General features: G+C 52.7%; 1 protein-coding gene across 5 annotated transcripts in view; it reads left to right on the forward strand.

Annotated features, from left to right (window-relative positions):
- The first annotated feature begins 9,652 nt into the window (after positions 1-9,652).
- ZBTB16 (zinc finger and BTB domain containing 16) overlaps positions 9,653-26,553 on the forward strand; it is a 188,597-nt gene continuing 171,696 nt past the window's right edge. Inside the window, exons 1-3 of one of the 5 annotated variants that reach the window (XM_042907249.1) lie at positions 10,158-10,461; positions 12,530-12,596; positions 13,431-14,788. In XM_042907249.1, the coding sequence (XP_042763183.1) occupies positions 13,521-14,788 (1,268 nt within the window). In that variant the 5' untranslated portion in view covers positions 10,158-10,461; positions 12,530-12,596; positions 13,431-13,520. Of the gene's footprint in view, positions 9,838-10,157; positions 10,462-10,795; positions 10,827-12,529; positions 12,597-13,430; positions 14,789-26,553 lie in introns of those variants that run through there. The other 4 variants (XM_042907250.1, XM_042907251.1, XM_042907248.1 and 1 more) reach the window with 4 other exon arrangements.

Genomic DNA, 26,553 nt, shown 5'->3' on the forward strand with positions numbered 1-26,553 from the left:
TTCCTCTACTGCTTCCCCTAGTGGGTTAAGCTGAAAACTTAACTTTTCCCTCATCATTTGTAGGGAATTGTGAAGAAACTCAGGCCACAGGGGAATCCTGTTCCAGACTTACACTCTTGGCCCCCTAGCAATTGCTTTGGGGAGAGGGGGCAGTCCTCAGTGTTCAATCCCCAGGAAAACAGACCCCCACCCCCCGCAACAGAGCCCAAACCCAAGGGGTTGGATTTGAGAGTGTGGGTGTTGGCTGCCCCTCTTCTTAGCTATGTGGCTAAGGTTGCTTCATCTCTCTGCCTCAGTTTCTTGAGCTGTAGTAGGAATAAGGGCAGTGACCACTTCATGGAGTTGTCTGGAGGAGTAAATGGCCAGAGCCCTTGAGTAATTCCTCACTGTGTGTTAGTAAGCAGTAAGCAGTATTCAGTACGGGGCATGGCAGAAATAAGTTGGAGGCATGACTTAAATTTTTTAAGCCTATCAAATCAATATTCGTTCTACATAAACTACAGAGTTTATCAATCTGTGGGCAGGGGCCTCTCCAAGAGACTGGGAAGGAGCTTAACAAAATCAGAGGAAATGGAGAGGTCAGATTTGGGCTTCTTTGATTACTTTGTTATTTTTAATCCCAAACAGGTTCCTGTGGGGGGGGGTGGGGGGGGTGGGGGGGAGGCTGGGTACCTATGAACCCAAGCACCTTCTCACCCCTTCTCCCCCCAACTTTTATTTTGGACAACAAGGAAGCAACAGTACAGCCCCCACATGCTCACCATCTGCACTTGGAGATTCCAGCCTTGCTTATGAGACAGTAACCTTCCAAGGGCCAAATTATGTTTGCTTTGTCTGCATCCTGTGCTCAGTGTGCCACAACAGGTATACTTGGCTATTTAACAAAGAAGCAACAACAACACCCCTAAGCAATGGGGAGGGAGGGGCTGGGGGGTGGGTCGTTCCTTCCCAGAGATTTTTGCAGATACCAAAATGTTGAGAAAAGCAAAACAAGCTGCCTGCATTCAGGGAATGCCACCTCTGATTTCTGATTAGTCAACAAGGAAGCACTTCTTTGGGGAAAGAAATAGGGAATGGAAGACAGAAAGCCAGGAGGGCTATGGATTTGGGATGGAGAGAGCTTGCTGAACACTCTATAGCAGCCCTGCGACCCTCTGACTCTTGGTCCCCAGCACAATTATGATCCGTGTGAACCAGCTAGCAACTAGGAGGTAGCCACTGTCCCTGCAAGTTTCAGATGGATAACTTTGCCTCTGGCTAATAAATATATGGCAAAAAGAAATAAATCACAGCTGGCAAATGACTTTTGAGTATCAAAGCACCCAGCTTTCTGCAACTTTCCCAGTTTTCCCAAAACCCCCCTTCCTGTCCCCAGCCAAACAGAACAGAGGACGTCCAACACTGTGCCCTTCCCCAGCGCAAGGGGTCACTCACCCCAGGCGGGTGGGCTGGAGCCTCCCTGCAAGGCCAAAGTGAACACGTACGTGCCTGTGGACTGGGCAGAGGCTGGTGGGTGGGAGTCTGAGGTCTTCAGCCTCACCCTGGGCTTCTCCTCAGACCCCCTGGTCTTGTGAGCATAATCCTAGAGGTTAATAATAATCACAACAGGCAGCCCATCATTGCCTCCTTGTCTGGCTGAGAGGTTTACAACTTAAACTCATGGCAGAGGGAGAAATTGGCTCAATCACTTGGAGTAATGGTACATGGAGAGCCAGTTGGGCATGACTGCTATTTAACTCAGGGAAAACCAGCTGCTGCGTTTAACGTATGTACACACTAATAAACACGTCATGCTAGGGGGTGGAAATCGACGTGCCACCCCCCTCCACTCCCCACCTTGCTCTCCATTTGCCTGTTGTGCCTCACCCAACCTAATCAACGGGACAAGACTGGGAGAATGGGGACGCAGACAGACGTGCGTGGCTATGGTGACATCAATGCTCCCAGGTCACCGCTCCCTCTTTAATGTGATTTAAAGTTTATCTATCACACACTTTACCCCAGATAGTTATACGAAGGCATTTTGTAGGGGAGGGTGGAAAGAGCGGTGACCTGACGTCATCGTCAGGAAGCGTGCACATTTTCAGATCTTCCTTTCACTGTGGGTCAAGCACCCCTTGGGTCTCCTTCCTAAGAGGCTCTGGCGAGGCGAGGATCATTGTTGTCCCAGTTTACAGCTAAGGACAACTGCAAGTCAGGGAGGTTAAATAATTGACCCGAGATCACCCAGGACCCAAGAGGTGGGAGGTGGTATTTGAACACAGGCTCGTGAGAGTAAATCAGAGCCCACGCTCCCAGGCTTTATGCTGCCCTGGGTATTTGCGGGACAGAGGAGGGAGTTGTGGAGGCCATCACTGACCTGACCGTGTTCTGCACACTTCCGGTTGTATTCCTTAAGGTCCTAGGCAGGTCCATCCTAGGATGCCTTCCTATATACTCTTCCCCAGCGGCTATGCCACTTTCCCACCACAAGCAGGAACCCAGCTTTCACCAGGTACCTAGTAAGGCAGATACAGAAGGAAAACCCACGACCATCCTCGTTCCCATAGAGCTGGCATAGCAGAAGAGGCAGTTAAAGAAAAATAGGCTCATAGGAAAAAAGGATGAACTAACTATAAACTGTCACCATCTTTCCCAGTTTTCCCCTTGGCCCTGTCCACACAAGATGCTCCAGTCTCCAGAAGGACCTGTCGTAGGGTCAAGAATTGTCAAGAGGACTTGGAGACAGCCCCTCCTCCCAGGCCAGAATCCCAGCTCAGGCGCTGTGGCCCTTCTGCTTCTGATAAACAAAACAAGGTATATTAATTAAGGTAATGCTAGCTACTGCAATAAACTCCCAAATAGGGAAAGGCTACGGTTGCCAGTTAAGAAGAAAAAGATCCTAATTTTTGAATTTCAGATACTTTTCTTAGTGTAACTATGTTCCGTACGATATTTGGGATATACGTATACTAAAAATTACTCATAGTTTGTCTGAAATTCAAATTTAATTGGGTGTATTTTATTTGGCAACCCTACTGAAGACATCAAAGGTTTATTTCTTGCTTATATAAGTTCCCAGCGGGTGTTCTTAGGAGACAGCTCCCCTGCAAGTTGTGATTCAGGGATCCAGGCTCCTTCCAGCTTGGCTCTGCCATTTTCCTTACTCACCGTCCAAGGTATCTATATTCATGGGGTCAGGCTGCAGAAAGGGACAGGGCGTGGGGGATGCCATGTGCGAGATTCGATGGGCCAATTCTGGAAGCGGCCCTTCTCACAATCCATCGGTTGGCCAGAACTCAGTTCCATGGCTTGTACCGAACAGCAAGGTGAGATGAAAAATGTAAGCCAGTGTGTGCTCCGAAAGATATTTGGAGAACAGCTGGCTAGTCTTTGCTGGTACTTGTGCTGCACGCGTGTGTCACATTCTCCTGTTGGCTTCAGTAAGCAGCCCTCCACCCACTGGTGTCCCTAGAAGGAGATCAGATGCTCTCCTCTCAGCCCTGGACTTGGTTAAGTAACAGCTCTCCCAGACTGGGAGTATGAGGCCATTGTGGGAGTAACGAGCAGGGTGATTCAAATCAATTCATTTTAATCCAATGCCATTTAATAAATATTTATTAATGCTCCTAGGATATTGAGAAACGCTTGGTTCTAGGCCCCTGAAGGAGACATAAATTGAAATAGAACCCAGTATGCCCTCAAGGAGCTGCATACAATTAAATTCAGCTATCCTCAACTCTTATCTGTACCCCATTGACTTTTTTCAAAGGTTGGTGAAAGACCTATAGCTGCAAAGAATTTGGCCCTAAGTGCTGGGATACAGAATGCTCCCTGCCTCCCAAAGTCCTAAAACACTTGGTGTCTGTATCCATCCATCCATCCATCCATCCATCCATCCATCCATGCACAAACGTGTTTATGCATTCATTCAATTAGTTCATTCACCAAAATTCAACAAGCAAAGATCTGTTCTGTTTGACAGTGTGCTGGGCTCTGTGGGAGGGAAGTGGCAGCACCAAGTTGAACAAGACTGAGACCTTGCCTTCTAGGAACTCACAGTGGAGGGGGGTAGTCCGAATACACAGAACTCAGATACCAGACAGATGGTGATAAATGCTATGATAAATGTTCAAACAGTGCTAAGAGACTTTGGGAGGAGGGAGAAATTAATTCTGACTCAGGGGTGGGGTGAAAAAGATTGCACCAAGGGCCAACAGTGACTTCCCAAAGAGACCCATGGATCTGCCCTGGCAAGGGGAGGCTGAGTCAAAGCATCTGGCTCTGAGCCCACAGGACACCCCCCCCCCCCACCCAGGTCTCCCACCTACTCAGCCCTAAGAGAAAAGTCAGTGAGCTTTTCTCAAAGAAGAACTCCATGGCGGTCTTTCATTTTATCTTAAAAATTCGTACAAATCTTGAATTCCACTTCACAGGATACCAACGTTTGTTTTGCTATAATAATTTTAATATAATTGGCTTAAATTACCTGTCATTGAGGAAAATCATTTCATCTGGTGGCTTGTGCGCCCCTGACATACCACTTCTAATTTGCAGAGTACTTTTCCAGAAATTCAGCCTCTGACACTGGAAGTTCAGGTATCACGAACTTCAGAGCTTTTCTCCTTGGCGGGATGGACGAAATACTCTGCTTCTAAAACTCTGAGACTGGTCGTGTGCGTTGTGAGCAGTTAACACAGTGATCCTAGGTGAGGCCTGCATAAGAGGAACACCGTACTTTTCACGCACTTCTCTCACATCAGGGGACAAATAGAATAATTCGCCTTGGACATGAGTTGTGTTTCCAGACCATGGTGCATCCCGTGGCCTCTCCTAGGAGCATGCGTGACCCTTTCTCTCTGCATGCCCTTGTAGGTTTTGAATGGAATGATAGTACTCATGGTGCATGACAGCTGTCTTAGATTGAAAGCTGTACCATTAAACACCTCAAAAATTAAACAGTTGGCTATTTAAAGTTAAACAGCAAAGGAAAATGGTCCATACTTCCCCCTCTCCCAGGCCTCCCTGCGATGAAATACCAAAGTGTTAAAAGAAGGCCCTGCTTGTGATGAGGACTTGGGGGTTAATTTTCAGCATGGTGCCTGGGGATTTAGCTGTGGGACTCCCGTTACAAGGAATGGGAGTCATACTGCTTCATTTTGCACACACTGCATGTGCACCTCACCCTTCACCCTTGGACGGCTACAAAATTTTAGTTTTGAAATTGAGGCCCTTTTTCTCAGAGCAAAGCAGATTTCCAGAAGCACCCAAATTACTCAGTGCTGGCCCCCAGGCCCGTGTGTTTGTGCTTATGTGTGTTTGAGAAAGAGAGAAAATGCCTCTCTCCTAAATGCAGGAGCCCCTTTCAAAGACAACATTAAAACATTATGCCCAATAGCCCAATAGGTGACAGCAATGGTCGCTATGTCTCATCCCAAAGCTTTGTCAGGAACCCCATAAAACTAGCACATGGTTTGTGACACCCAGTGAAACACCGTGCTGCTTCCATAATGACCTGAACCCTGCTGCCTGTCATTAAGGGACCTCTCTTATTAAACATCTCTTTTTTAAATGGCCGCCATCATCTGGTCCCAGTGTACATTAAATCCCATTATAATTATAAACACACTTCCCCATAACATCCGTTGCAGATTTCATCCACACTGCCTACCCCCTCAGGGCATCTTTGCACTAATAACAACTCAGATTTGCTATCTGAGTTGACAACATTAGGTCTCAACACCATTTGCAGTATGCTGGTGAGAGAGACAGAGAGACAGAGAGACAGAGAGAGAGAGAGAGAGAGAAAGAGAGAGAGAGAGAGAGAGAGAGAGAGAAGAAAAAGCTTTCTCTTTCGCAAGCAGGAAGATCTTGGGGTCAAGTGACCCAAGACCTTAGGAGCTAAGAGAAATAACCCTTCTTCTCCCTTTGAGAATCACTCTCTGCCCAGCAGACTAGAGGAAGGCCATACTTAGCACCTGGAGGAGAAGCCCAATTTTGTAAACACCACTAGCCAGGACTCCACCAGGAAAAGAGATGGCAATTACTAATCAGAGGAGCTGTCTTATTTGGTTTTCTGCCTTCAACTAACCAGAATCTACAGGTCACCTTTTTATTTCCCTCTCTGTTTTTTGGAGGGGGCATCTAAAAAAGTGTCATGGAAGGATTAAAAAAAAAAAAAAGATGAGGGGCACCTGGGTGGCTCAATCGGTTAAGCGTCCAGACTTCGTTTGGGGTCGTGATCTCATGGTCAGTGAGTTCAAGCCCTGCATCTGTCTCTGTGATGACAGTGTGGAGCCTGCTTGGGATTCTCTCCCCCCCCTCTCTTGCCCTTACCCTGCTCATGCGCTCTCAAAATAAATAAACTTCGGGGGAAAAAAAAGACGAACCAAAAGAACCATCAACATACGCACGGAAGATAAATTTGGTTTTGTATAGTTTTTGACGTCATCTGCATCTACCTGGTAGATATTTGCAATTATGACCTTGAAGCATTATAAGGTCCTTTGCCTCCAAGAAAGGACACAATAAGTCTATTGTATCTTCCCCCAAGAGTCCCCAGTGGGTCAAAGATCTAAGAGTGCATGTGACAGCTGGTGCATCTTCCATTGGCAACCTGGAGTTCTCAATTGCTCTGGAGACTTTTTCCTTTCAGGGGCTCCACTGCTGGTATCCCTCCTCAAAAAGGCTTTATTTCGCACTCATCTCAAGGTTTTAGTATGCAAAGTGGCTGCTGCTCGCCCAGAGGTAGGAGTCCTTGATTTATTTATCATGATAGGAAAGTCTACCTTTAAATTTTACAACTATTTTCCAGCTGAGGTGTTGGAAGGAAATGAATTGCAACATTTCATTAACACACAATCAGAATACAGAATAACACAGCCTTCTTCAGGGGCAATCTGTTCGGTTGAAGCTTTATTGTAATTCAAAACTCCCTCCTCAACTTTTGCCTGCGATTTTGGGGAAGGAGGGAAAGTGAGCTAAGTCTGTTTACCAGGTGGTCTGATTCAATGGGAAATGGTTTGGCCGTCAGCTTGCCTGGTGGCTGTGTAGCTCTTGGCCTCAGTGGAGTTAAGAGAAGGAAAATCAAAAGCTGTTTTCCTTTTTCTATCTTGCTAGAGGCTTATACAATCTAGAAGTTAAGATCAAGAGCTTTGCAGTCAGAATGGTCTGATTTGAAGCCTCAGCTCTGATGTTCACTAGCCCTACAGTCTTGGGTGAAATGCTTAACTGCTTCAAGCCTCAGTTTTCCCATCTGAAAAATGGGGCAAATAATGGCACCTGCCTGAATAGGGTTGTTACTAGGATTACATCATACAATATAGGTAATGTGTTAAGATTCATAGTCGGTGCTCACAACGAGTTATTCCCACGGTCTCCTCCCTATAAGATCCCTTAGACCTAATATATCCCCTTCTTCCACAAACTGAGCTCTGAAAGGCTGCTACCTGTGGGAGGTATGGGAATAAAGAAGGAGATGAGGGAATGACAAGATTTAACATGGAATTCTATTCAAAGGTCAATCCATCTATTCCCCTGTCTCCAGCATGACCTCCCCACAAGACTGAGGTCTCTCCTATTTTTAGACCTGTCCGAGCTGATGTCCCAGCTTCCCTTACCATACCCTTCAAGAAAAGAAAAAAAAAAAAAAAAAAAGAAAAGAAAATAAAGAAAGAAAATCACAACCAATACATGAAAATCAGACAGAGAGAGAGACAGAGAGACAGAATGAGAGGGGGAGAGAGAGAGAGAGAGAGAGAGAGAGAGAGAGAGAGTGTTTTCTCCTGTAATTTTCCACCCTGCTTGTTTTTAGGTGCCCCGCCATATGAGCTCTCTGAACTGGGGATTCTCATCAGCCTTCAGGGGACCCAAGGACACAGCTCTGGCTACAAATGGTGCCAGTTTTGGTGGGGGAGCTGCTACTTTATCTGGGCCCAATAAACCTTATCAAACCGCTGCGCAGCCTGCCTGCAGCACTAAGTGGAAATGCTTGGAGCCCAATGCTGGCTCTCAGCCCACAGCCTCGCCTTTTTGTTACCTCCTCCACCTCTTAAATTCAGGCATTAATCTCTCTTTAACACTTACTAACAAGGGCTGGGCTTTTTAATGGGCAGAGTTTATGAAGCAAGGGAGATTTTCACATAGAGTGAATGTGGCATGGAGTGGGTGGGTGGGGAGGGGGGGTAGTCCAGGGCCACGGAGGGATTGTTCTCGCTCTCCCATTGTTTCCGGGGCTTCTCCCTTACTCTGATTTGAGGATTAATAGGAGATTAGGATCAAGGGTTAATTGCGGGCTTCTGCTGCTACTGCACTTAGGAGGGGCTGGTACGTGGGTGTGGACAGCAAGGCAGCAACCCTCAGCAGGCACCGTCTGGGCAGAGGCTCAAGAAGTTCAATGAGTTTCTTCTCTTTTCCTGGTGAGGTTTTTCTTCTCTTAGGTCCCTCTCCTCATGCTCTCCCTGCAGACCAGTTCTTTAAGTCTCTTTCCCCTTGCAGACAGTGCAGACCTTAGCTAGAGAAAACAGTTTGTAAACAGGAATTATTGCTGTTTATTGTTAATCAAAATGAACACCCAGGGACCAGGCTTTTCCAGGGTTGGGTTGGACGTTGCTCTATTCACTGCTATCAGAGGGTAACTGGCTGCCTCCCTTCACTCCCAAGGGTGCTTCTCTGCCTTCTTCTCCTCTCCTGACTCCTGCAGGGCTGAGCACTTTCCCTGCTAGGAAGAGACAGGAGCATACTCGCGGGGATGGAATTGGCTCAGCACTCTAGTTAACACTGAGCACTTCCAATTCTGGCCTTCAGCTGCCCAGAAGCAGGTTTTTGCTTCTAGTTGGTGTCTGCCACCTTCCATGACCCTACAGTCCTTCGGGCCTGACTTTAGGTCTGGGACAGTACCAGAGGCAAGCATAGGAATGCGATTATGTGTGAGTCCAGCGCAAACCTTTGACCCGCCGGCGCGTCGGGGACGGAGCGTGGGGACCCGTCTCTGGGACTGAAGCCCCGCGTTGCTAAGACCGTTTGACCTCCAAGGCTGACTGTCCGGAGACCCAAGGAGGGCGCTCTCCACCACCACCTTCACTCCCAAGATCCCGGACTTTACTGGGCCTCAAAGGCCGGTGTCCAGAAGAGAGCTTCCCACCTCGTGCCCCCTACTTTCGCCAAGTCCAGAGAAACTGCGGGGGGGTGAGGGGGGGTGGGGGAGGGGAGAGGGGACTCTGCAGCGCCGGAGGAAAGACAGATTTCTTCTGGTTGCTCTACTCCTGGCTTAGTGATCTCAACGCCACCCTCTAAGTGGAGCGGCCAGCTGAGAGGAGGAGGCACTTGCGGGGGGGGGGGGGGGGGGAGGGAGGGGGGCTCTAAGCTTCTTCAAGCTTTCACTCGCCCCCTGAAGACTTTGCGCTGAGCAGGGAGCAGTTGTTGGGAACCGCTTCCAACCTATTCCCAGGAGGGCAAAGCCCAAGGGATGCTCAAGACTGGGAGGGGGCCTCACGACCTCGGCCTCCAGGGATCGCGACAGCTAAAATGCGGGAGGGGTCTCCCTTCGACGACTGATCTCTGCGGATCGCCCTGGCACCAGGCTCACCAGGGCCCGGGAACTGCGCCTGGAGACTTCTCGCAAGCGGGCTGCTCAATGCCTGGACACACAGAAGGCCTGGGCTCGGGCTGAGAAAGGGCCCTTCTGCAACTGATGTCGGGGTACAGGGGATGCAGCCCCGAGCCCGGAGAAAAGTGAAAGGCGAGATGACACACACTGAATCCGGGCGAACACCGGAGCCAGGGACGACACTCCGCGCCCGGGGCAGCAGGGAAGAACAAAACCCGCGTCCAAAGGAAATTAAAAACCTGGGATCGAAGGTGGGGGCTGCTCCTCGCCCCTCACCTCCATTGCCCCCGCCAAGGATTCCGAGTCCCCGACACTGCTCTCTCCGCGAGCTCCTTCTTCCCTCTCCGCTGGGCCGGTGAGCGGCAGCCGCCGGCGCCCCAGCAGCAGCTAGATGTCAGGCGAAGCCCGGAGCGCGGCGCGCGGAGAAGGGAGGGGAGGGGAGGCGGCGGAACGGAGGGGAGGGGTGGGGCGGGGAGCGCGCGCGGGCTCGGCCAGTGCGGGGGGGGGGGCGGGGTGGGCGGGCTGAGCCCGGGGACGGCGCGGGAGGGGGGAGGGAAGGGGGGCAGCTGTGGGCAGCGAGCCGGGTTCGGCCGCCAGCACTAAAGATGGAGAGGCGCCGGGGCCTCGCAGGGGAGGGGGCTCGGCGTTGACGTGGGACGCGGCGGAGGCGCCGCAGCCGGTGGTGATTTGCTAACCTCGCAGCAGAGAGGAGTTGAGGGCGATGAGAGCGGGTACTGCGAACTGCCGGGCGATGCCGCCGCTGCCGCCGTGATACCGAGAGCAACAGTTCCCAGCAACACCCTTCCCCGACACAGGCACACCCCCCCCCCCCCAAGAGGCACGCACACCCACCCCCAGCGCCCGGCTCGGCAGCGGTGAGTGAGGGGCCCGGGAGGGGCGCACCGCCCAGCCGTAGGCGCGCGCCGGGACGCCCCGGGGCTGGAGAGGTCCGAGGGGCGCGCTCCCTTCGGCCACTCGGCCGCTGGGCTCGTGCCTTATTTTATTTGGCTTGTTCCTTTCCTGCGGCGGCAGCCGTCGCCACCGCCGGTTGGGGGTCGGCTAGAAGTGGAGCCCCGGCTGTCAGCTTGGGCGCAGCTGCCTCCCCGACCCTTCCGCCCTAGGGCAGGGTCGGGGCGAGAGGTGGGGGGCAGAGCGTTCTGCGGAGGCTGAGGGCGCGAGCGGAGGGTTGGGGAACCGGAGGCTTTGTACGACCAGCGGCCGGCGGAGGAGCGGGGAGCCGGTGGGTGCTCATATGTATGCGGACCGGTGCGCGGGCGCGATAGGGTTGTGGTTTATTTGTGTTTATTCGCCCGCCGGCTGGGAAGCTAGGATCCGAGGAGTGGATCTGGAGGAGGAGGGGAGCAGGACTCGGATTCACTTGGGTTTTCTTTCTCTTTGAAAAACGTGGTGGGCTTTTTTCTGGATTGGACTTGACTCCCCACCCGTTTTGGGGGGGGGGGGAGGGGCGGCCGTGGCGGAGTCCCAGAGGGTCTCCTGGGCTCCGGGCCCTCCTCGGCTCTCGGCAGGACCGGCCGTGGCACCGGAGCTCGCTGTGCGCCCAGCCGCGCTCGGTGGGTGCCTCGGCTCTGCACCTGATGCATTCGGGATGCGTTCCCCAACCTGGCGCGCCGGCGGCTCGCTCGCACAGCCTCTCGAACGCTCCCGCATGCGCTCGAAACGCGCACCGTCTCGCCCGCCCGCGGACCCACTGGAACGCACGGACGCGCGGTGCGGCGACTCACTGGCCCGCTCCCCGGGACGCTCGCAGCGTGCCGGGGCTGGGCGCCCTGCCTGTCGCTGCCGGGGGTCACGGCCCTGGGGCGGAGAGGGAGGGCGGGCAGATCCCTTCTCGCCTTTCCTTCCACCACAACTCGCTGTCGGGCTTTTGTGCTTCCCCTTCGCGGCGGGGCGGGTCCGCCTCCTCGCGCTCTCGCTCAGGCGTCCAGCCCGCCCGGACTCTCGCCTTTCGTCCGGGTCTCTTTTGCTTTTCCTCCTCCTTAACCCGGCTCTTTTTTTTTTTTTTTTTTTTTTTCTTTTTCTCCCCTGTCGTCCGGCTCCCCGGGAAAAGTTGCTTCCCCAACTTTGCAGAAGTCGCTTCCAAGTCTCCGTGGGGGTGGCTGGGACTGGGGGCGTGTGAGAGCGGGATCGATCCCCAGAGCTCCTGCGGGTTAGCGCCGGCGTTCCCTCGCGCCGCCGCGCTGGGCGCTGCAGCCAGCGCCCGCACAACCGCGGGCGCCGAGCCATGGGTGGGGGTCGGCTGACCGAGAGCACCCCGATTGCTCGCAGGACTTAGGGCGCTTGCTTTGGGGAAGGAATTCGGGTGGCTCAGCTTCCATTCTTTCCATTGCCCGTCCTAGTTCTCCGAAGCCCTTAGGTCTGCAGGAAGGCGCACGGTGGCAAGGCGCCGGTGAGTGGCAGTTCCACTCTTGATGGCCTTACTCCCCACCCCATGGAGGGCAGCAAAAGCGTCTTTACTAGCCGTCTTGTTAACCCTTTCTGCGTGAGATTTCTGGCTCCGGAGCCAATAGGGCTCCTTTTGGGGGCGGAGGCAAACAGTGTTTGAAGAGCCTGTGCTGTGCTTCCAGTTGGTTTCACTGCAGTGTTGGCCTCGGCAAGGTATAGACTGAGGGACACCTGGATCTGGGTGAGGTCTTTCTAACACTTTTAGCCGGTTAGGGAGTCCCAGAGCCCTGTTACTGACCCAAAAAGAGGCTTTGGGAGAGGCCTTTGTCTCCCAGCCTGTGCTCTTTTCATACTGGTAGTAACTCACATAGTAGATGGTGGTGCCAGAATCACTTCTGGTGCCTTCATGCAGCGTCCAGCATCAATTGCTGTTCTGGGCACAGGACCTGGGAGTCTCTGGACACACTTGGAGTTCACGTACTTTGCACGTGCACTCCTGGCTATAGGGGTGCACATTTCCTATGATCTCTCTCTCTCTAGGTCTTTCGTGACCCATCTTCCTACGTTTTGTAGATCCTCTCGTCCCCTCGGCACCTGTGGGCAGGAGGTAGGTGTGGCATCTCTTATGAGTATGTGCACAGGCACAGTGCAGGTTTCGGATCGCATCTACAGTAGCTCTGAGGCACCTACGGGTGGAAGTAAGCCAGGCTAGTGTGGGGTGTGTGTGTGTGTGTGTGTGTGTGTTCCTGTTGTTGCCTAAGGAGGGGGTCGGGGTGGAGGTGTGTCTATCCCTTGCAGCCCTGAGAAGAGAGGAAGGGCAGAGGCCTAGGAGGCATTGGCTGGCCGTGAGATGGGCCAGCAGAGAGCCCTTGCTTGCGGATTTGTGGGGGCCGGGACGATAGGCTGCCGGCTCCAGGTGGGCCTGTCCGTGTTCCTCCCGCTGCCACAGTGAGGCAGGATTTAGAAAAACTTTGTTTAAAAGATGAGGTTTTTGCTGCACAGGGGGTTCAGAGTAAGATTGATCACTTTAGTTGGCCGAAGGAAGGGGTCAACCTCTGCACTGGGCACTTCCTCCTAATGCACATTGCCCATGTGCAGGAGCCCCTCGCTCTCCCATGCAAAGCAAGCCCAGGACTCCTAGGACTTCGTCTCAGCTCATCTAACAGATGTCACAGAGCAGCGAATGAAGCAGATGCTGTGGCAGAACCTGGTCTTTACCCTCTTCGTACCTGGGCTTGTAAAGGCAGATGTGCAGAGTTCTAGGAAGCTTTCTCCCCTTCTTTCCGTTAAATTCACCAAGGCTGTCTCATGGCCGGCGGGGGCGGGGGGGGGCGGCTTATGGGTATTCTGTGTTGAGTTGTTACTTTGAAGGACGATAACTAATCTGTGTTTCGTTCTCTGGTTTCTTTTCTCATCCCTCCACCCGCCCCGTCCCCTCCAGCCCTCTCGGTTGGCCCAGGAAACCCACCCAGCCCCGTCACGCAGAGCCAGGAAGGAAAGAGAGCCTCATGCCTGAGCCGAGGGGAGCACCATGGATCTGACAAAGATGGGCATGATCCAGCTGCAGAACCCCAGCCACCCCACGGGGCTCCTGTGCAAGGCCAACCAGATGCGTCTGGCCGGGACGCTGTGCGATGTGGTCATCATGGTGGACAGCCAGGAGTTCCATGCCCACCGGACCGTGCTGGCCTGCACCAGCAAGATGTTTGAGATCCTCTTCCACCGCAACAGCCAGCACTATACTCTGGACTTCCTCTCGCCAAAGACCTTCCAGCAGATTCTGGAGTATGCGTACACGGCCACACTGCAAGCCAAGGCGGAGGACCTGGATGACCTACTGTATGCAGCCGAGATCCTAGAGATCGAGTACCTGGAGGAGCAGTGCCTGAAGATCCTGGAGACCATCCAGGCCTCAGACGACAATGACACGGAGGCCACCATGGCGGACGGCGCGGCCGAGGAGGAGGAGGACCGCAAAGCTCGGTACCTCAAGAACATCTTCATCTCGAAGCATTCCAGCGAGGGGAGTGGGTACGCCAGTGTGGCTGCTCAGAGCCTCCCTGGACCCATGGTGGACCAGAGCCCTTCCGTCTCCAGCTCATTCGGTCTCTCGGCCATGAGTCCCACCAAGGCTGCGGTGGACAGTTTGATGACCATAGGACAGTCTCTCCTGCAGGGAACTCTTCAGCCTCCCGCAGGGCCTGAGGAGCCAGCTCTGGCCGGGGGTGGCAGGCACGGTGGGGTGGCCGAGGTGAAGACGGAGATGATGCAGGTGGATGAGGTGCCCGGCCAGGACAGCCCTGGGGCCACCGAGTCCAGCATGGTGGGCGCGGTCGGGGACAAGGTTGAGGAGAGGAGCAAAGAAGGGCCCGGGACCCCAACTCGCAGCAGCGTCATCACCAGCGCTCGGGAGCTGCATTACGGGCGCGAGGAGAGCGCCGAGCAGCTGCCGCCCCCGGTCGAGGCTGCCCAGGGCCCCCCCGGCCGACCGGAGCACCCTGCGCCCCCGGCCGAGAAACATCTGGGCATCTATTCTGTGTTGCCCAACCACAAGGCCGACGCCGTGCTGAGCATGCCGTCTTCAGTGACTTCTGGCCTCCACGTGCAGCCTGCCCTGGCCGTGTCCATGGACTTCAGCACCTACGGGGGGCTGCTGCCCCAGGGCTTCATCCAGAGGGAGCTGTTCAGCAAGCTGGGGGAGCTGGCTGTGGGCATGAAGTCGGAGAGCCGGACCATCGGGGAGCAGTGCAGTGTGTGTGGGGTGGAGCTTCCTGACAACGAGGCCGTGGAACAGCACAGGTAGGGCCCTCTGTAGCCCCGCATCCCGCAGCCCAGCCCCAGGCTTCTGGCTCCCGACACCCTGCCTTTGTGCCTTCGCGCCCAGCTACTCCCTAGCCCTGGGGCCTGGCCCCTTGTCCTCCGTGCTCTTTGTGAAAAGACACTTAGTTTCTAAGGCCCCCGGGGGCTGGGGGGATGGGGGGAGGGGAGGGGAGGGCACAGTCTCAAACGTGGTGAGAGGGGCCTTGGGTGTTTCCTAAGTGTTGGGGAACTGATGGGCCCAGACTCTTACTAGGCTCTTTCCTCTCCTTTTGCTTCCGGGCTCCTTTTTTGATTTTTCTCCTGTTGGGTCTGGTTCCCTTTGCCTGGAGTGACTGATAAACTGAAGGAAGAGGAGAAGTGGGATTGGGGGAGAAGGTCTCCCATGGCCTGGATCTGGCCATGTTGCTGGGTTTCAGGCACATAGGTCCCCAGGTCCCCAGACTGTGGTCCCCACAGCTCTGTAGTGTGGGGAGGGCACGGGGGCGGGGGCTGGATGCTACGTAAACCATGTGAGCCATGCCTGGTGAACGTTTCTCACCAGGGATGTTGTTTCCTTTCCCTGCTCATTCTCTGCCCTTTGCCAGCACATTTAGAGGGAGTTGATTTAAATTCAAGAGGGAAGGATGGGTATGAGAGTCTTGGTTTTGCAGCCAGCCGTCTTACTCTTATCCCATCTCTGCTCACATTGAATGGAATGCGACTTCAGGCTAGCATTGGCTCCCCTCTGGCTCCTGTCACTTTCTCTATGAAATGACCATACGTTGAGCTTTTATGACCTGCCTGGTTCAATACTAAATGCTTTACATGGAGTCACATTTTTGTTACAGCAGTCCTCTGAGGTGGGGATGTCCTTCTTTCATGTAGGAGGAGGCTAAGACCTTTTCCCAGAGTCACACAGAGTAAGAGACAGGGTTGGATTCAAATTCAGGTCTTAGCCTCCTTGTACTTTGCTGCCTCTTGGAGTCGCTCCGTGCTGAAGAGGGTAATGTCTACAGAACACAGGGTTTTGAGAATTGCTCATGAGTAGAGTAAACATGGGCAGGATCAGTAGTGGGTTTGGTTTTCACTTGCACCTGCTGTGATGATACATCCATCATTTTATCCTCTGGTCCCTGGGTCAGGTGAATGGTGTCAGGAAATCCAGTTTGGGGGTCATCCATGGTAACATTTCCTACACACCGTCTTGCCTGCTGTTTGGCTGATCTGGGGTGGATTCTTGAGCAACCGTCTTCCTCCACCCGTTCCTTGTTGCTCCGTTGCCCGTTCAGGTACGGGAGGGCATGTGAGTGAGAGGGTGTGGGGGCCGGGCAGGCACCTGGGGGTCAGCGATTACCCGACACCAGCCGGAACCTGCTCCCACGCCTCTGCTTGATCCGTGGCTCTGAGACCTACCTTGCGGAAAGTGCCGCTGAACTAACCGTAGCCGAGTTTTTCCGGTGGGTGCGAAAAATAACCACCGCTGAGTGTATCTTCTCGAAGCTTGCACCACCCAGAAATAGACCGAGGATGTGTTAGTGTCTGCTCAAACTTTCCTAGAGAGGAAACCCCCCTCCCCAAACTTGACCAGATAGATTTCTCATCTTCTCCGGATGTCGATTATTTCAGATAGGTGCGATGAGAAATGGGGTCTGGTGGAAAGTACTTTTGGGTCTGGCTCTCCTCTGGCCCTGATGGCGTCTTTTTCTGGGAGGGCCACAGAAGATCCCACTCTCCCAGGAGGTCCGTCCAGGCTCCCATTCTGTGGCACCCTCTGTCCTCTTGGGGAGAGGTGGAGGCCTGGCTGTGTTACACTCGGCAGAGGGCGGGCTGTGGACCTAGCCACATCTCCCTGGGAGAGCGTGGGATAGTTATGTAACCTTTCCGAGTTTTGTTTTATTCTTAAAAATGGAGATGGTCTGCACAGCGTGGGGCTGAATTGACGAAGAAACATCTAGAAATCCCCCAGAGCAGTGAGTGACACTGTGTGCTGGTGATGGACCGACCTGCTGGTCCCCCATCTTGTTCAGGCCTCCACATAGCCTCCCTTGGCTTCTAGAATTCTAGAGTGTAGTATCCACAGCGCTGCCTTCCGTTGGGGCTGTGCTGGCCGCAAGGCGATGCAGAGAATGTCCCTGTCCCTGGGAACTTATGACGGCGAGGCACTGGTCCAGGGATCTTCAGCTGTGGGCTGCTGACACGGCAAATGGGCTTTTGACTGAGGGTGGAAAGTAAGTTGGTGCAGCCTGAGAAACGAGAGCTGAGGACAGTGCCCCGGGTGGAAAGCTGTGAGGACTGAAGAAAGCGGGAAGGGGAGAAAATGTTCCTGTGGCTTCTAGGCCCTTGCTCCCCCTAGCCGCCCGTTGGCTCCTGATGAGATGTACTTTGGGGGAGGCATTTCTTCTCTCCCTCCAAGCTCCTGGGTGCGGGTGCTACTTTCCTGTTTCTCACAACCACTAGTACAAACAAAAGGACGAGACAAAACAATCGGAGGGGGAGGTTTGGTTGGGAGGCTGTGCAATTGACTGGAAACATAGCAGTGATGAATGTGACAAAGTAGCAAGCGACAGGTTTGATTTTATTTTACTTTTAAGCCATAGACTAAAGTGTTGCTGAAGGTTGAGTACCCAGCAGTTACCTGTTGCCTGTGTGCTGCGGTGGTCGTGAAGGGCATGGAGAGGCAGGAGGTGGGGTGGGCCGGGAAGTGGTGCAGGAGGGAGAGAGCCTGGTGTGACTCCTGCCACTAGGTTCCCTCCGTCCCAGGCTGATGAGAGAGAGCCTGTTGGCGCGACTCGCGCAGACAGAACAGCGAAGTCGTAGTCCCTGCAATGGGTCCCTGCGCAGGCAGTATCCTCTGTAGTCACAGGCTGATGGAGAGACTGGACAAAGACACTCCTTCCGTAAATTAAATGGGGCTTACTTACCTGGAGGATCCAGAAGGGCAGCACGCCCAAAGACCAGCAGCATTCTCCGGGCAGATTCAGGAGAAAGGTCTGGATACTACAACCTTCTCCACTGTGCTCACATCACAGGGGACGGTATCTGAGGGAGGCAGGGTCACAGCACGCTTCTGGAAGATTGGGTTTGGCCTGCCCTCTATGTTCATCTCTCTCCTTTCTCTCTCTGTCTCTGAAAGGCTGGAGCTGTTCTGCGGGAAGGCTTATCTGGATCTGATGTAGGCATCAGCTCACCTGGGCCAGGTGCACCTACTCTTTCTCAGAGTTCTCTACCCGTGTTGATAAGATTACAGGGGGCAGTGTGGTTGACTTAGGTGTGAACCCAGTCTTCATTCGTAGCCCTCAGCCTCCCCAGGCTCCCACAGCCTTGTCTGAATATGTTTCTGAATCGAGTGCTGCAGAATCAGACTGTGGGGTCTGGTTTGCCAGGGGCCTCTGGACCTTCTACAGCAGACCCTTAGACCAGCTAGAGGGGCTCTCTTGCACGTGCACAGAAGGAACTCCAGCCTGGGTCTCGAAGAGATGCTCAGGAAACACAAGAAGTGATCCCAGCCAGCTCCCTGGACTTGTGTGTGCAGCCCTTCCCGGAGGCTTCTTGGGGCCAGCTCTAGGGTGCATGAGCCACATAGCTGAGATGACAGATTTGGCCTGGCTCTTTGCCTCGGTCTGTCTCAGGTGACCAGTTGTTCTGTTTTCAGTGGTTGACCATGTGGAGGGCCAGCAGCTGTTGACCTTGGTTTCGGCCACTTTGGGGAGTTTAGCGGTTGCCTTTAACTCTTGGTCGCCTTTCATCCTTCTGCCGGTGCTTCAGGCACCTCTGAGGTCACACCAAACTCTGCTGGTGACGCAGCCGTAATACTAACCGTGTCTTTTATCAGCTGTAGCACTTTCTTCTTTGCAAAGCACTTTTAATGACTTTCTCAGCCCCACAGCCTCCCCTAAGCGGGTACAGGTCCGTCCTTCCATATCTGTGAATGTAAAGTCAGAGAAGCCCTGAAAGCTGAAAGGTTTTGTGCAACTCATTTAGTGGCAAAACCTGATCTGAACTGATGTGAGGCTATATTTATCCCACCTACTTTGAATATTCATATGTTTTGCTGCAAAAATATTAATGTGTTTGATTACAGAATGCTTCCCTAGATTCTTCTGGGACTGGCGAATACCATAGGACCCGTAGTCCTTTTCTGAAATCTGAACAGTTTGGATTTCTGAAGCACCCAAGGGTTTTGGGTAATCTAGTGGGACTGTGGACCATTTTCAGCCCCAACTTGCAGACGAGGAAACTGAGCTTTGGAGCCAGTAAGTGACTTGGCCACGGTCACGAAGCTATAAATGGATAGAGTCAGGAGCCCAACTGGCCTTCTGATTCCCAGTCCTGGGTACTTTGCGCCAGGCCATATAAGCACATGGGCATTGCCGTTCTGGGTCAGATCCATCTGACCTAGTCTCTGGGTGCCAACACCATCCCGAAGATACCACCGTCGGAGGCTGTGGCCATCTTCCTTGACGTCGATCCTAAAGGTCAGGCAGAGCCCGACTTCTCTGAGTAGCTATTTATGGTGGTTCTGTCATTCACAGATTTGCCCCAATCCTTTCCGAATCCATTTCTATTTCCAGGAAGTGGCCTTTTGGGGGATGATGAATGACTTAGCGATTATAACCTCCTGTACTCTTGGAGGTCTTCCTTTGGAGAAGTCGTTAGCTGTGAAGTTCGGAGGATGGCAGGAGGCTTCGTGGCGTTGTGTGGGGCTGGGGCGTGGACCGGGCCTCTAGCCTCTCTGTTCCACGGGTTTTGGCCGTGAGACCACTGTTGGTCTCTCTCTCATCTGGAGGCTCATCCCTTGGTTTGTAGAACTAGGTGCTTGGATGAGCTCTTTCTGGATTGTTGAGTTCTGCCCCTTCCGTGCGTACTCACTCACATTCTCGTGAAGTCCTTTTGGCTGATTGAATTTTGCTCTGTTTTGGAATCTGGGTTGGCAGTCAGCCAGCTGAAATAGGCGGGGGTCTCTTTGATTTGATTCTGTCCGCCCTTTGTTTTTTAAAACTTTTACTCGCGTAGGGTTGCGGAGTCGTCTGGGATCTAGATGGCACTCTGGGAAATTTTGAAGACGATTTCTTCTGTTTTATTTCCAGTGGAGGGAAGCGACTGCGTCTTTCGTCTCCGTGCGAAAAGTCCCATTTACGTTTGCTGTCACTGTTGGAGGGAGCTGCTAATTGCTGGAGGGAGAGGAAGAGTGTTCAGCTCAGCCACACGTTTTCCTTCTGCTTGTTCTAGGAACTCTATTTATGAATCTTTAAAATAGTGATTATCCTAAACTGTTAAAATCAAACTCCATTCACAACTCTTTCCTTTCTTGCTAATTCAGGAGGCAAACGTTTCCAATCAGTTTTAATTTTTTTTTTTTAAATAAATGACTTTAAAACCAGTCTATCTGAAAGCCCAAGGGTGAGAGCTAAGAATCTTGATAAATGGATGCAGGTGTGCCTCAGTGTGCCTGTTGGAGGGTTCCAGAACATTCCTCAATAACAGAAGGTGTTCTCAGGTTCTGTTTCAGTGGCATTAGGTGGAAGCCGTGACTCAATGGCAGTTATTTTGGTAGAAAGAAAAATTGACCATAGCAACCGCACTGCCTTACCCTCTGATGTTTTACTCACGGTGAATGTGCATTTTGAGCAAATCAGACTTATCTGGGCCAGAATCCTGATTTTACCGCTCACCAGCTGTGTGACCGTGGTGATGTTACCTAACCTCTCTGTGCCTATTTGCTCCCTGGTAAGAGGGGAATAATGACAGAACCTGTCCACTGGGTTGTTACAAGGATTAATCAGCAAATACACGTCAAATGCAAGGAACGGTAGCACGAAGTAAGTGTTCCCTACATGTTTGCTGTTGTGTTTTTATTGCTGTTGTTGTGAAACGGGGCACACAGGCAGTGCAGGGTAGGAACTGTGTTTGTGTTGGGCCATGTCCTGTTTTCCCCCCGAGGCGTTTGATAAAAACTACGGCTCAGGCACCATGTGGGGCTGACGACCGTGAGCACGTGCATTCCCCCCCCACCCCCAGAAGCTGATCTCCTTGTACCCTGGTGGCCAGGGTACTCTTTGTCCCATTGACCTGAGGCCTGATGAGTCATTCCAGTTCTCATTTAAATTTAGCTGGGCAGCACTCCACCGGCCTCAGTTCCAATTGCCAGGCAGGCTCACCCAGTACCCGAGAGCCCGTGCGTGTGGCCCGCCGAGCACATCGCTGTGGTCGAGGCACAGACGAGGAGCACAGGCTCCAGTTTACTGAGGGAAGTCTGGGCTTGCGGTGGCCGGGCCTTCCAGAGCTCCTCCCTGACCCCACTGCCAGTGCAGGATGCTTCTGATGGTGGGTTTGACAAACGGCATTTTCGGGGCTTGGTACTTACCAGGTTCTGTGCTCAGAGCATTCAGAGGCAGACTCTCACATGCTCTGGCTGCCTTGTAAGGGGGACATTAGTTGTGAATTCCCTGATGGGCAAAGGGAAGCATGAGAGGTCAATGGATGTGTCCGTGGTGGGGCCAGGGCTTGTGCTCAGGGCTTTGAGCTTCACTGTTTTTCCTATAATGTCCTGCTTGGACCGGCAGCCCCTGATGGAATCAGAAGGGAAGGAGGGATCAGGAAGGACCAGGTCCGTGTTTCCTGCAGTCGGTGACCAGGGGGCTCATCGCTCGGTCCCCTCTGGTGGCTCGCGAGGAGGAAAGTAGCGAGGGGCTGTTTGCTTCAGAGGGTTCAGGTCTTCGGGGTCAGGGCCACACAAGTGCCAGGAGAACTTCATCCTGTATCATCTCTTACCGACCCAGAGAGACCAGCTTCTGGTGATGGGGGCCCTTTATGCTGACTCAAAAAACAGAAAATGGGAGAGAAAAAGAAACCCACTTACAAAAATAAAAATCCCATGCTGTTAATTTCATGCCAGCATAATCAGAAATTCCCCTTTCTACTGTTTCCCCTTAAAAGCCCCAGTGTCCTTATTATGCTGGCTCAGTCTGGAAAAACTATGGTTGGGTTTTGCCTACGTGAGGGTTATCTCTGCAGCTGCAAGCAGGGGACTCGGTACTTTATTGTCAGTATGGAAACTTCGGCTGGAAACTCGCCAGAACCTGCTCGATTCTAAATTTCTAGCTGGCTGTCGACTCTGACCTCAAGACTCCCATTTCCTTCGGCAGGAATGGATTGTGTCCAGCTTTGCAGTAGGAGGAACCCAAGTTAGCTAGGAGGAAGGGCTTCCCGAAAGAGTGGGGGCATCCCTGGTCACAGAAATTTTGATGAAGAGGAGAAATTGTGGGCCAGTTAGAATTGTTTCTTAGACTTCTCCCCACTTTTGGGCCATTTACTATTTTTAGTAATTAAAAGAAAATGTTTTAAATGTTTATTTATCTATTTTTGAGAGGGGGCGAGGGAGCAGAGAGAGAGGGAGAGAGAATCCCAAGCAGGCTTTGTGCTGTCTGTGCAGATCCTGACGCGAGGCTCGGTCTCGTGAACCCTGAGATCGTGGCCTGAGCTGAAATCCAGAGTTGGATGCTTAACCGACTGAGCCACCCAGGTGCCTCTGGCCATTTTTTATTTTTAAGTTATTATTCCTTTATTCTAAGTCTGTTTATTTATTTAAGTAATCTCTGTACCCAACATGGGACTCAAACTCATGACCCCAAGATCAAGAGTTGCACACTCGCTTTTCTGACTGAGCCAGCCAGGTGCCCCTTTTGGGCCGTTTCGATTCCGCAGAAATCATAAGTAAGGACTGGGTGTTACACGTACACAGGTCACCACCACCATGCGTGTCAAGAGCAAGACAGACACACTGCCAGACCGTCGTGTTTGTAGGGGACAAGGTGTGACGTCAGGTAGACGTGGGTGTGAAGGTTGGTGCTACCTTGTGAATTTGGACAGATGAATTCACCTGTCCAAATCATCAGGCTCTTCTCCTCTGAAGTGAGCTTAGTCCTTTACCTCCCAGTGCGGTTTTAAACATGTTAAACGAGGTACCAGGTAACATAAAGCACGCAGCAGGGACTCCCATGTGGGGCCGCCTCCCTGCTTCCCACTTCTTTTGTGACCCCAGCCTGACAAGGGGGCCGCTCTCTCGCTGAGCCCCCTGCCACCCTGGCCCAGTGTCTGCTTCTAAGTGGATTAGCTGAGGGTTGTGATCTTAATGCCATTAAACGTGTTGGCACGACTCTCTTTGCCATAGTGAGAAGCAGATGTGGCTGACCGTAACGGCCCTCGATGATCCATCAGGCCTGGAGTGCGGGGCGTGGGGAACATTATTAGTGTTAATTTGGGGGAGTCTTTTATGGTAGTTGGGGGAAACGCGGAGGGATTGTTTGAAACGTATTTATTGTGGCCGTTGAGCAGGTTAGATGCTGTCGGGGTCTACTGTGGCTCCACCGTCCCCTCTCCCCAACCCTTTCTTGAAATAAGGCCCCTCCCCAACCCCGAAGGCCGGGCCTGATTACTTCCAGAGTTGGAGAGACAACTTAGCAGGCTCTTGTTTCTTGCCGATGTACCTTATTAGTAGCACCTGGCATCATAACCCACTAATGGGAACCAGCACTCTCCTCCTGCGTGGCCAGTGACAAGTAGCCCTGTCAGCCGGAGCTCGCCGTGCGAGGAAGTTCCTATTAGCTTTATGGTCAGGAGGACTTGTCCTGTTCAGGAAATGAATGTTGCCGCTAAAGGTCCGCGGCCCTGACCCTGGCTGCGTAACCTGTGCGGGCCGGGGAGACCCTGCTCAGGATGCTTGGGATTTCAGCCCCTCTCTGGTTCTTGTCATATGTAAAGAGGGAATCATTGTGGTATGTTGCAGCCTTGAACTTTTGATTTATTCAGTGAGGACGACTTAACCGTTTCCATGCCTGGATGGCTGTGCAGTGTCAGAGCTGAGCGTGTGCCTCTGTGGGTGTGTGGAGCCTGGGGGTGGGTGGAGGAGAGACCCCCATGCACGGCTGTGCCCGGGAGGGGGGATTTCAGGGGACGATGATTGGCTGGCCTTTGCACTGCTGTAGTGTCAGAAGTTTCTGGAACTGTTGGCTGCAGACTGGGCAGCTGGGAAGGAGGCGTTGGGTCTGCGGTTGAACCTGGGTTTGAATTTATCCTCTGCCTCTTAGAAGCTCTGTGGCTCCGGCGAGATACCTAACCACCCGCTTCCTCATATCTGAGAGGAAGTTCTAATGTGGACTTCATCGTGCTGTCCTGATCTTACCCATGGATGGTACATTCGGGATATATACAGCCCGGGGGCGGCACGGTCTGTGGCCGGCGTTGAAAGGATGTGCCTCTTTCTTTCTTCCTCATTGTCCTATTATTTAAAAATTTTTTTTAATGTTTATTTTTGAGAGTGAGGGAGACAGAGCACGAGCAGGGGAGGGACAGAGAGGGAGAGAGAGGGAGACACAGAGTCCGAAGTAGGCTTCAGACTCTGAGCTGTCTGCACAGAGCCCAGTGCTGGGCTTGAACCCATGAACTGTGAGATCATGACCTGAGCTGAAGTCGGACGCTCAACCGACTGAGCCACCCACGTGCCCCTGTAATATTGTTTTTAAAAAAGTTGGAAAGGAGGGCCTGTCTCACCTACGGAGACTTCCTTCCTCATCACAGCCTTGGAATCAAAGAAAAATTACCTAGTTGTTCCTTCTTCTGTGTGCGAGTAAGGTTTGTAAATGTGATGTCTGTGGAGAAGAGCAGGGTTTGACCTGGTTCCCGAGGGAAGTTTTGGCCTGCCTCTTTGAGAGGAGATGTTTGTGAGCCGTCTGGCAAATGGATGTGTTACTTCTGCCTTGGCCTCTGCTGCTGCTTTAGAGGACCCTGGTGACAGAGGAGTGAACCGGCCCAGGGATGATGGGCCTGTGGCAGGGAAGCGGTTGGAGATGATGCCTGCTTTTGGAAGTTTAAAGCAAATCTGTCCCATCTGTCTCTGGTATCATGGACAGTCGCTCCAGGGAAAATAAATTCTCCAGTTGGCGGGCTGGGTGCAGAGAGAAAGGATGGGAGTGGTCAGCGAATCCAGGCAGCTGATGCTGGGCGGGAGGGCGGGGGGGGGGGGGGAAGAGTTTGGAGATGGGGCGCTGGCCCATTTCGGGGTGTACGTGCCCACGGGAGGCAAGTTCTCTCCTCCATCCTCTGCATGGAAAACCGTGCACGTCTCACGTCTCAAATAAATAGAGGCTCCTGCCCCTCCCGGAGCAGGTGAAGGCTGCTTGGAAGGTGTTTTCACGGAGTAGGGATGGGAAGTGCTCAATGCAGAAGTGAAATCGTGACAGTTGTCCCCTAAATGCTCTGCTAAATTAAGGATTTGCTAACATTTTCGAGTCTACCTCCCTGCATACCCCCACCCCCGGTCCCCTTGGCAGAAGGGAAAAAGATGGGACCTAAAAACAATGTGAAGCGCTGCTAAATTGAGCGTCTCTAAAAACATTTTCCTTCCCTTGAAGTTGAGTGTGGAAAGCCAGGGCTGGACTCGTGAGTGCTGCAGACCCATTTAGGGCCCGCGTGCCTGGCCTCTTTCCTCAATCTCCAGCACGATGGTTTTCACTCCCCCTCCCTCCCCTTCCTCCCTTCATAATTATCCACTCTTTTACTTTGTTGTGTCCTGACAGGTACAAGAGTGGGTTTTGTTTTTGTGAGCTGGGTAGCTGCTGAACACTCCCCAACAGCCACGTTCGACGGCTTGGGGGTAGCTGGTGTGGGCCAAACCTTGGCATCCCCTGTTGGAAAAGTGAAAAATATTTCTGTTTGCAGTTAATTTTAGTGGCAAGCAGATCATGTTAACTGGATGTAATTGCTTCCAGATATGGCCGAGGGTTTTGTGTGTTGAGATGAAGGGTCTGGTAAGTGCTCACTTCCTGTGTAAATTAGGCTATTCCATTCAGTCTTTCATTCTGGCCAGCCCTGGATTCTGTCATTCTCCCGGTTCCCCCTCCCCAGCCTGCAGCCTGGTGTGAGAAGCAGATTGCCCTGTCCCTCTCAATGCGATTCTTTTGTCACTCGGAGCCACTCACCTCTGGGTTCTTGATGTGAGTTTGCCCTTAAAATAATGGGAAGGGTTTCAGAAGATGCCCCCTGGACCTGCTCGTTGCCAGGGAGAGACAGATCTGCAGAGCCACGGGGAGGGAGTGTCTCCTGATTGTGTGGATTATGTCTCAGAGCCCAGAACTCCCGGTTTTCCATGCATTTTTTTTCCCCTCCACCCTCTGACTCCACTCCCACCTTGGAGAATACGATTCTCTCCCTTTCTGAACAAAGCTCGTTCCAGGGGGTCTGAAGTCCCGGAGAAATGAAGTGTCTGGGGCAGGAAGGAGAAGCCTGTGGTCACAGACAGGAGAGCTGTTAGACACGAAGTCGCTGCTCGTCTTTGCAGAGCGGGTTCGACCTACACACAGGCACACCTGCCCCTCCCTGCCAGAAAGGGAGAGGAGAATCCATCCAGAAAACCTTCTCCAGGACCTTGCGGTTTCTAGCGTTGCACCCGGGGAGAAGTCATGTTCTCCTAAATTCCGATTTTTGTCCTGTGGCTAGTCCCCCATTCCCAGTGCTATTTGCATAAGAGGTTGCTGTTTATCTTCCTGTATCAACTCCACTGATAACCCCTGTGGTCTGTTTAACAATATATGAGGAGTAGATTACTCGATAAATGCCAGTTTTCCCAATAGGCAAAGATAAACTGTCGGGGTCAGGGTGAGGGGTGTGTGTGTTAGGAAGGAGGGACCGGGTGGGGAGCCAGGAACCTCTTTCAGATCGGGATGGAGATGTGTGAAAACACCTGAGACGGGAAAACAGGTATCTTCTAA

The sequence above is a fragment of the Panthera leo genome, chromosome D1 (assembly GCF_018350215.1).
Source record: "Panthera leo isolate Ple1 chromosome D1, P.leo_Ple1_pat1.1, whole genome shotgun sequence".
Classification (NCBI taxonomy): domain Eukaryota; kingdom Metazoa; phylum Chordata; class Mammalia; order Carnivora; family Felidae; genus Panthera; species Panthera leo.